Source organism: Lissotriton helveticus, chromosome 10 (assembly GCF_964261635.1).
Source record: "Lissotriton helveticus chromosome 10, aLisHel1.1, whole genome shotgun sequence".
NCBI classification, from domain to species: domain Eukaryota; kingdom Metazoa; phylum Chordata; class Amphibia; order Caudata; family Salamandridae; genus Lissotriton; species Lissotriton helveticus.
In genome coordinates, this window is record NC_136071.1 from 965,402,239 (window position 1) to 965,413,073 (window position 10,835).

The window sequence follows — 10,835 nt, forward strand, 5'->3', positions numbered from 1 at the left end:
CTTAGGACGTGTGCCCTGACAACAATACTGAAATAATAGCTAGTACGTATATTGTTCTGACTGTTAAAAAATATATATGTTTAATGGCAAAGTCGACAAAAAAAGTGTTTCTACATTTCTAAAGGAAGCACGATGTGCAAATAACGATGGACTGGAATGCTGCCCAAGTAATTATCAGTGGCTAGAATTTGCTCACACACTCCATCCATCACTTTTTTGTACACTTCATTGCATCGCTCATGGACCTGGTCTTTTTTTGCAGGGTCTCCCCCACAATTTTTGGCTTTGCCCATCCTGTTTTCTGTATTTAGCTTTGTTGGCATTAGAACTCTGTGGACTTTACCACTGCTAACCAGTGCCAAAGTGCTTGAGTACTGCCCCTAAAACATAGTACAATTGGCCTACACCTAATTGACATTTAATTTACATGTAGGTCCCCAGTAAATTGTACTTACTACCTTGTACCTAAAGTCTGTAAATTAAATGCTAGCAGTGGGCCTGGAACACTCAATATGCCACCCACCAAAGAAGCCCTTCAAAACATGTCTCAGGCCTGCCCTTGCAGGCAGTGGTACAATTTTAAACTGCCATTTCGACCTCGCAAATAAACCTATTGCTTGTCCCAAACATTCTTTTTTATTATATGTAAATCACCCCTTGGGCAAGTCCTTAACAGCCCATAGGGCAGAGCGCATTGTATTTGAAAAATAGGACATGTGTTTTTGAATTTTACGTAGCCTTGTAGTACAAAAAAAACTAATTTTTTTTGTTTTTTAATACAGCAAGGATTATCTCCCCCATAGGATAAAATTGGATTACCTTATAACAGTTAATACGTGATAACTTACGTGTAGAGGCAATAGAAAATTATGTTTACACTCAAATTAATTGCAATTTAAAATCCTCCTTAATTGTAAAATCAGATTTTAAGTCACATTTCTGAGAATGGTCCCCGTTAGAAAGTTGGTGCTTTCCTGTCCTAACCATTTGATGCTTGCTGCCTGTGATATGGGTCATATGACTGTGAATAGCTTGGAAGTTTTTCTTGTATTCCTCCCAGACCAAGGGAGATTGGGTGTTGGCAGAATAGACCATCCTGCTAAAATATTTGGGGCATAGCTGTTCCCTACCCCACTTACATTTCAAAGGGTTGCCTCTAGCACACACACACACACACACACAAATGAACCTAACACCAGTCTTTATCATCCCACTCTACACTGAGCCTTGACAGGGAGAGGGAAGAACCTTCCAGAACCAGATATGGGGTCAGTGAAAGGAGTCCCTCGACTTCAATGGCTGGCACCAGTTATGAATATTCGACCTCCTGAGCCACTCATCATATCACTTCTGGACCTGTGGAAGACCCTGCTCCAGACGGAACTGGTCTGCTGCTTGAAGGAGGCCTGGACCTTCTCCTTGCACTCAGGACCACCAGAGTGACTCCAAGTGCTAGCTGGCTGGCCCTTCTGTTCTGAGCTACAGGGACACAACAAGGGCCAGAACCCTTAGTGCAACTGCCCAGCTGACCTGCTGCACTCGACCTGCCTGAGCCCTGCTGGCCTCTGCTGGAGTGATTCCCTGATCCCCAAGAGGTGCCTTCCCAGGGCCTGGACCCTTGGATGATCAGAAAGAACCAAATTTTGTGCGAAGAGGCGTAAGGTCACCCAAAGTTTGAACGTGCAGCTGAAAGATCCTTTGGAAAGCATGGAGAGCTGGGCAAAGCCTCACAGCACAAGTAAAAGCTCATCGGAACCAATGTGAAGCAACGCAAAGTCTCGCCACACAGCTGAAAGCTTCATTGAAACCAACATCGAGTGAAGCAAAGCTTTACCACACAGGTGAAAGCTTGATTGGAATCGAAGCCAAGCAACTCAAAGCCTCGCAGCGCAAACCTCGCATCAAGGACATACGGACAACTCCCAGCAGTCCACATTTGGTCATGTGCCCGGCCTGCGCTCCTTTGCAGCCGGCCTGAAGTTGTGACCAGATACCCTCAGTTGGCGCTTTGTGCTTTTAGGCACTATATTTACTTAAATCTTTGAAATTGCTTATCTCCAATTCTACCGGTTGGATTTTTGTCATTCAGTATCATTTTAATTGTTAAAATGTACTCTATTTTTTCTAGACTGGTGATGGATTTTTCTTTTGTTGTGTTTTCACTTTATTACTGTCTGTGTGCTGCATACATACTTAACACATTGACCCTAAATTAAGCCACACTACTTTGTGACAAGCTATTAGAGGGTTAATTTAGTGACTTTTGTGGTTTGCCCTGACAAGGATAATCTTTGTTATTTGAGTGGGGCTTTCATCCCTAATCACCCAACTTCTCACAATCGTCCTAAGTGGGGCGGTTATGCCCAAATGTGGGTTTGTGCAAACTGTGTCACTACAACCAAGGTATACCTGGCTGATAAGCCCCCAAGTAGGGCATAACCAGCCCTGGGTTGCTTATGTTCCGTTTCAGGTAGGACTTAGCCTGCAGTTCAGGCTGGACTGTTCTCACTGAAGCAGGGTTAATACTTGTTTGTTTATAGCCGCATGTTTATAGGGCATGTAAGCCAACAAATAACCAGAGGCTGAGATTAAGTAAAGCATTCCTTCCATCACTTTTTTGTATACTTTACAATGTATAAAAGTAGCATTCTTCCACAAACTGGTAACCTTGGTGGCTATTAAGAGAAAATATCATGTTTTTTTCAAGTTGAGTATGGACAGAAAAGAACGTAACACTTAATGCTCCCATACTTTGCTTTTGCAATTGAAACTTCGAGTAGGTGGGGTCATATTGTATCCCTCGAGCCTGGGGAGTGCAACAAAAACACTTTTCTTCTACTGGCTCAAAACAGTAAATAAGCTACAAACGCTCTAACTGGTGAAAACCCGAGACATTCTCAAAGCAGTGAAAGTCCTCGCCTCCCAGACTGGGCCACACCCAACTCCACCTGGAGCCAATCCTAGGACGGGTTCGGGCGACTCAGGCAACAGATTTTCATTTGCAAGGGACTGTCGAACATTTATCACAGAGACAAAACTCTGAGGCTCTTTTTAACAGCACAGAGATTGTGCTAATACGCCAGCTGCCGAATGGCTAATTAAGGTGCGCGCGTACAGTACGCAGACATGTTTTTTAGTGGAGAGGAGACGGGGTGGGCGGATAAAGTTATAAAATCCAAAATAGTGTTGTTGTGGAGTAGAGCGGATTTGGAGTGGGAGGATAACGATTTATAAAATCCAGAATACTGCGTTGTCGTGGAGTAGTTGGGTGTTTAATTTGTTTTGATGTATTTTGGTGAACGATCAGAGATAGTATAGTCAGGACAGGAGTGTCAATTGCAGCGGGCTGGTGGGCAGTATCAACCGCGAATCGCGAGTAATTACTGCCTATCAGGCACCTGTTTGTGCGAACCCACCAGTGAATCAATTGGGCTTTGTATACTCACTCTTATTGAATCCGTAGAGTTGTAACAGAGTTTACCAATGTTTTCGGAAGCAGAATGTAAACACGTCCACTCCCGCCATAATCGAAATGCACATATTAGTTCAACCAGCTTGCTGCTGTTGCCTCAGTGGGCGACAGCGGCGACAAACCTGCACCACCACACTAAGAGTGAATGAAACCCGCTGCGCGCAGCCTTGCGCGCTCCAGAAAAGAGCTGTGTGGCGCGATGCACAAGACTCGCCTCCGTGCCCCGACCTGTGCAGCGAATGTGCTCATGTTCTGCCAATTGCGCGAGGGGCCCGCCTCGCCCCCTCCCGCAGTGCTGGCCCCACACACTGTCCGCCTTTGTGCCGTCCCTGCTGAGCGAGAGCGTGCTGGCTGCCTGCATGCGCGGCTCCAGCCAATGGTAACTTGGCAGACGGTCCCTGGCCTCCGAGCGCGCACGTCAGTTCCCAGGCCCCTCCCCCAGCGGTGTAGTAGGGGCAGACGGCAGGGAGTCTGGAAAGCAGGAGCTCGACGGGAGAAGGGACTTCAGGGGACAGGCGGAAGCGGGAGGGCTTCACAGGAGGTGCAGCTCCTACTGCGCGTTGCACCGCAGGTGGAAGAGCAGCCCCGACACTCCGCGGAGCGCTGCAGCCCGGCTCGGGGCTAGTCTGACAGCCCGGGGGACCGTGTCCCTGAACTTTCTGGCGGAAGGGACTGCCGGTAGGTTCCAGTCCGGCTCTCCCAGGGCAGCGAGACCTGCACAGACCGCCGGCTGCACGCCTACTAGTCCCCAGCATGCGGTGCTGGCGCGGCAGCCCCCGGGACAGCAGCAGGGCGGCGCGGAGAGATGAGTGAGCCCCGCTGAGCGCAGCCAGGAACCGCGGCGGGCAGCCATGACCAGGCGGCGGGCGCCCGGTGCGGGGAGGTGGGTCCCGTGGCCCGGCTGCCCCTTACTGCTACTGCTCTTCTTCTGCGGGGGGGCCCTGCGGGCGCAGCCCTTCAACGGCGAGCGGGGCATCTCGATCCCGGACCACGGCTACTGCCAGCCCATCGCCATCCCGCTGTGCACGGACATCGCCTACAACCAGACCATCATGCCCAACCTGCTGGGGCACATGAACCAGGAGGACGCGGGGCTGGAGGTGCACCAGTTCTACCCGCTGGTGAAGGTGCAGTGCTCGCCCGAGCTGCGCTTCTTCCTGTGCTCCATGTACGCGCCGGTGTGCACGGTGCTGGAGCAGGCGCTGCCGCCCTGCCGCTCCCTGTGCGAGCGGGCGCGCCAGGGCTGCGAGGCGCTCATGAACAAGTTCGGCTTCCAGTGGCCCGAGACGCTGCGCTGCGAGAAGTTCCCGGTGCACGGCGCCGGCGAGCTCTGCGTGGGCCAGAACACCTCGGAGCGGGAGGCGGGCGGCACGCCCAGCGCGGCGCCGCCGGAGCTCTGGACCAGCAGCCCGCAGGGAGGCGGCGGCGGGGGCCGCTCTACTCTGCTCCGGGGCGGGGGCCCGGCCGAGCGCTTCACCTGCCCGCGGGCGCTGCGGGTGCCCGCCTACGTCGGCTACCACTTCCTGGGCGAGAAGGACTGCGGCGCCCCCTGCGAGCCCCGGCGTGCCCATGGCCTCATGTACTTTGCGGCCGAGGAGTTGCGCTTTGCGCGCATCTGGATTGGCATCTGGTCGGTGCTGTGCTGCGCCTCGACGCTCTTCACCGTGCTCACTTACCTGGTGGACATGAAGCGCTTCAGTTACCCCGAGCGCCCCATCATCTTCCTTTCGGGGTGCTACACCATGGTAGCCGTGGCGTACATCGCCGGCTTTCTGCTGGAGGAGCGAGCCGTCTGCAACGACAAGTTCTCCGAGGATGGCTACCGCACGGTGGCCCAGGGCACCAAGAAGGAGGGCTGCACCTTCCTCTTCATGCTGCTGTACTTCTTCGGCATGGCCTCGTCCATCTGGTGGGTCATCCTGTCTCTCACCTGGTTCCTGGCGGCTGGCATGAAGTGGGGCCACGAAGCCATCGAAGCCAACTCGCAGTACTTCCACCTGGCTGCTTGGGCCGTGCCCGCCGTCAAGACCATCACCATCTTGGCCGTGGGACAAGTGGACGGTGATGTGCTGAGCGGCGTCTGCTTTGTGGGCATCAACAGCGTGGACGCTCTGCGTGGCTTTGTGCTCGCCCCACTTTTTGTCTACCTCTTCATTGGCACCTCCTTCCTGCTGGCTGGCTTTGTGTCACTTTTCCGCATCCGCACCATCATGAAGCACGATGGCACAAAGACCGAGAAGCTGGAGAAGTTGATGGTGCGCATTGGCATCTTCAGCGTGCTCTACACCGTGCCTGCCACCATCGTCATAGCCTGCTACTTCTACGAGCAGGCCTTCCGGGAGCAGTGGGAGCACACCTGGGTCACGCAGAGCTGCAAGAGCTACGCCATCCCCTGCCCGCCAGCTGGCCACGGCCACCCCCACATGAGCCCGGACTTCACGGTCTTCATGATCAAGTACCTCATGACGCTCATCGTGGGCATCACTTCGGGCTTCTGGATCTGGTCGGGCAAGACCCTCAACTCCTGGCGCAAGTTCTACGCGAGGCTCACCAACACCAAGCAAGGGGAGACCACTGTGTGAGCCCTATGTCTCTATAGGTCTATAGTGAAATCCTTCCATTTCTCCGTGGGGTTGCCTCTGAGAAGCTTGTGGCAGGGCCTGGTGACATCCTGATGGCCTGTCCTATGCGCACCAATCTGTCACAGCAACCTCCAAGCAGTAAATGGATAGATTTCCCCATAAGCTACCCCTGCCCAGGACCCTCAGATGGACCATCATCTATCACACTATTTTAATGGCTTCCCCGATAGGCAGGACTGGCAGTGGTCACAGTGCTTGTGGCGAGACCCTTTGAGTGCAGCGCTATCCACCACACTGTGTCGAGGTGTAAATAGCTTATGTAACATTTTGTAAGTATATTTGTATTTAAAACGACAAAGATAATCCATTTTAAGTTAGGGAGTTTTTAACACTTTGTAGAGATCCGAGAAGTGGCACTTAGTATAAGGTAGCGGAGTAATTTCAGGGCAGCAGCAGTTCTTTTTTTTTTTTTTTTTTTTTTTAGCTGCTTGGAAGTTTTTTTTGTGTTAACGCATCAGAACGGACGACGGAAGAGCTACGTTCTGCAGCCCTGTTACCCAGGCACTACTTGGCATTGTTAAGGTTAGATGTGCTTGCCTGACATGGACGTCTCCAAATGAGACCACTTTTATTGCAATTGGTCAAGGTCACATTCGCCAGTGATGTTTCAAATCTCATGTACGGTTATAGAAAACTCAAATAACAGGCTCACTGCTGATAAGATTGCCCAGGAGTGTTTACACACACGCATATATTCCATATCTCCATTCTGTCCCCAGGCAGGCCTGAGATTCACACTCACTAGAGGAAACGCATGATCCAGGCGGCCTGACGTGTAATTTTTAATTATCTCGAAAAAACCTGCGGGGACATTTGCACGCAGATGCTCCAGGTCCGCACGCGCCTCTGTCCTTGAAATGGTAGGACCTATTCGCTTGTTTTTATGGGAATCCGGCGTTAGTGTTCCGTCATCCAAGTAATCTTTAGTTAATTAAAACTGACCCGGAAGCTAATTTGAAATATTTTACCCTAGTGTTTGTTTACTTTCAGTCACAGGCCTGCCGCTTGAATACAAATGAACTGCAAAGCCGTGTATTCGGTAGGCACGCCCCCCTTTAACTGGTTAACATTTAACCAAATCCAGCATTTGACATATTTACCCTTTAATCTGTATTTACTCTTTAAAGAAAGCCTGCACCTGTTAAATAAAATGCCACAAGGAACCTTGCGTTTTGCGCACAAGCCCGGACTACTTTTATTTTAGTGTCTTAAGAAATGAATCCCTATAGCCACAGCTACTTTAAGTACACTTCATATTCACGACCAAGACGATGTTCTCAGTACGCCTGGTCACTTTTTCTTTTTCATTAACGAGCTTTCCCTTTGCCCTCCATTCTTTGTGGTGCAAAAAGTTTATTCTCATTTATTATAGTTTTTATTGTAGTTTTTTACTAGTCTGCGACTGCAAAATAATGCACAATACTGCATTTTATTTCCAATATATGGGACACGTATCCATTATGTCACATTCTCTCAGGTTTAGCGAGCTCCTCCCGCCCCTCCTTTTTTCCCATTGTGTGACGTTTAAATTTGTATTTTTCTTTTACACACGTTCTCGAGTGTATATAGAGACCCCCCCCCCCCTACTCCCTTCTTTTTCTATATGTGGTACGAGGGAAAATGTGAAATGCATCACGTTCCTAAACTTATCTTTTTATCACTTCTGAACAAAGGTCTGCACTATTGAATTTTCTCCCCCAAATGTTCACCACATCAACAACACTACATATTTTTGTTTCTATACAATTACAGATTTTCAGAACCAAGGCCGCGTTTTAGAATGCAAACTTTTATGTGGAAGTGTAAACGTGATTATCTGCATTTATCGAACTCTTAAGTTTGTCACAGCTGTTCAAATGTGGATAAAGCAAGTCTGTTTGAAAGGGGTCTGTTACCCGGGTGGGTGTCGCTGAGGAGTTACTGGGGAAAAGAAGCCGATTTGACAATTGCTTTGGTTAGGAATGCTTTGTAGGCTCCCGAGACAAAGGGGTTGTTCTTCCCTAAAGAAGGTGCCCAATTTATGTCAACTGTAATGGTAATAAAATCGAGCCTGATTTTTAGTTAATTCAAGTTTGGGGAGGCTGTAGGAGTTTCTCTTCTGCTGGTACAATAATTGTTGGTCATTTAAAGTTACATTGATTTGAAGGCGTACGTTTGTAAAAGCTTGAATTGCGGAAATGGTTTACACAGGGTAGCGTTCAAAAAAACAGTTTCACTTGACACTTTTATAATTCCAAGTCTGGCTGTGCTCTTGATAAAAGCAATGTATTTTTACATGAAACCTGCTCTCTCGCAGAATATGTACACACAATCAGTTTATTGTTGTCATGTTAACATTTTCTGTTTGCAGTCAATTTAAGGGTTATCATTCCTCTTGAAAACTCTGCATTTCGAGAATTATCTAAACCCTTTCCACACCGGACATTTTTTTCTTTGTATCTTTCAAGATGATATTTTCTTCCTGAAACTATAGGTCCGCTAAAATGTTTTTATATGATAGATTGCTCTATTTTACGATGAACTCGAAATAAAATAAGTACATACATGTAAAGATAGACGTGTACACTTTTTTTAAACTGTATTCCTCAGTGAGGACTTGTGCCTTTACCAATTTTGGTATGTACAGTAATAAAAAAGGCCTTGGTAACGGTTGCCGGGCACAATCATTTTTGCCGTGGTTTGTTTTACTTGTGTGAGCTGGTCTGACCAGCACTTGTTCTTATCATTGCCTGGTACATGCAGCACTTCAACTAACCAAGCACCGGCCAGCCTCCACACCAACTGCAGATGTCCAAGGAAACTACAGAGCGCAATAGTTTGAAGGTGTTTTGAGCTCCTGCAAGTTGCTTTGAAACAGGGCTTACTTACTACGGTCTAATCTAAGTAAGACCGTGTGGCCTGCTGTTTTGTTAACCCTCTCCATTGCTGAATCACAGTTGGCAAATCTTATCAGCTCAGAGCCTCTTTGGAGGAAGAGGTTGGGGCTGTCATTTGAGTGTGGTGTGACGTTGCATTGTTATAGGTGATGAGCTTACATCGTGTTCTCAGAACGCCCCTCCCCCACCTCCTTTTTCCTTGAGTTTATCTCCTGCAGGCTGCTTTGTCACCATTCAGAAGACGCTGTAGAGCTGGGCCCTGCGTTTATTTTTTATTATTAAATTCCCACAATTTGACAGAGTGGCGCCGTGATTCTCTGATTAACTCGTGCCCATATTTGACATGAAGGCCTTATTCGGCATCGCCTTCAGTTTCTAGTACACACACGCTCTCGCCAAGGGGCTGGTTTCCTAGTACACGACCTCCGCTTTAGCTCAGACCAAGGCTAGAAGCGTTCATGTTTTGCCTAACTTAGTTTACTGAGTGTCTGTTGGTGTTGGCCACAACATGTTTATTTTGTGTTTTACTGTAGAACGCCCCCTATTCCAAAGGATGGTAGAGCACTATAAAAGAGTGGCACAAGGTGATGTGTTCATTACGTTAATGTATAAAGAGTATAGCACATATTCAAATATTTCCAGTGGAGGTTGGGGTTGGGGTTATCTTGTATACCTTTGCATTTACGAGGTTTAGCTGTCAAATATATTCCAAGAGAGACAAGGGTATAATTCAGTGCAGAGTACCACCTCCTGTGTATCCCACAGAAGGTTTGAGGTAAGGTGCTATTAGTAAGTAGAAAGCAATGGGACACACATTTTGACTCAAGAAAAGTAGGCTGTTAAATTTGGAGAAATAATGGGTACCTAGTGCTAGTCATACGATCTGTTCTAGTGTGGACACTGGTAACCTCTTCCTTCTCCCATGGGAAACACCAAGCCAATTATCTCCTTCAACCTCCATTGATGTGGTATGGTTATTTGTAAAGCGGTGTCCATTGATGCTTGTTACTCTGTCTTCCCTTTCTTTGGGGAGCAGCATCTTAATGTGTGCATCATATTTCTGACTGAAAGGTTCGCTGTGGTTTCAAGTTGCATGCTTGCTATACCAAACAGATTCAAATTAGACAAGCCCATTAGACTAGAGGGCGAGAGATTCATTGGTCTAGTTTCCTGAACCCTTTCCCATTGTTAGCCATAGAACTTGAGTGCATTATGCAGAAAAATCCATTATTGCATTCTTTGATCTCCGTATTTGTTGCATCTTGATCAGTTCTTGAAGAAAAAATATTGAAAGTGGGAGGGTCCTACCATAAGTTTCCATAAATGTTACTTCGTGTCCTAGAGTTCTCTCATTAGGTCTGGGCTAAAGAAGACCACCTTGGCTGTTAGCCTGACTCATGTTATCAGAGTAACTACTGTATTAAACAAATACATTCATAGAGTGGATGTATACCTACCTTTACTGGTCTATTCAACTGTCATTAACATTTTGCTTCCACCTACCACAGTGACTACATGGGCAATGGGACTGCCTCCTTCAGCTATTGGCTGTATTGCCCTGGGAGTGATGCCATTTGCCTGATCAGGTTCAATTCCAAGTAAAAAGAAGTGCACGTCAGTATCAGGGCTGGATGTTCATTACATAACTTAACCAATGTGTTTTTTTTTCTTTCGTTGTGCAACTGTTTACTGTTTCGGTAATTAAAAGTCAATAGTACCTATTGTACCAAAGAAAATTCAATTTTCCTGTGATGTGCATTAAAAGAAGCGTTTGGCTACCCTAAATACACCTGCCTGCTACGAAGCACCTGTACTGTACTACCCAAATGAAATGCATTAACTTTT

General features: G+C 47.8%; 1 protein-coding gene across 1 annotated transcript; it reads left to right on the forward strand.

Annotated features, from left to right (window-relative positions):
- The first annotated feature begins 3,926 nt into the window (after positions 1–3,926).
- FZD1 (frizzled class receptor 1) lies at positions 3,927–8,782 on the forward strand. The gene has a single exon (XM_078663635.1). It carries the CDS (start codon positions 4,324–4,326, stop codon positions 6,052–6,054), a length of 1,731 nt encoding a protein of 576 aa, XP_078519761.1. The 5' UTR covers positions 3,927–4,323; the 3' UTR covers positions 6,055–8,782.
- The last annotated feature ends 2,053 nt before the right edge of the window (positions 8,783–10,835 follow it).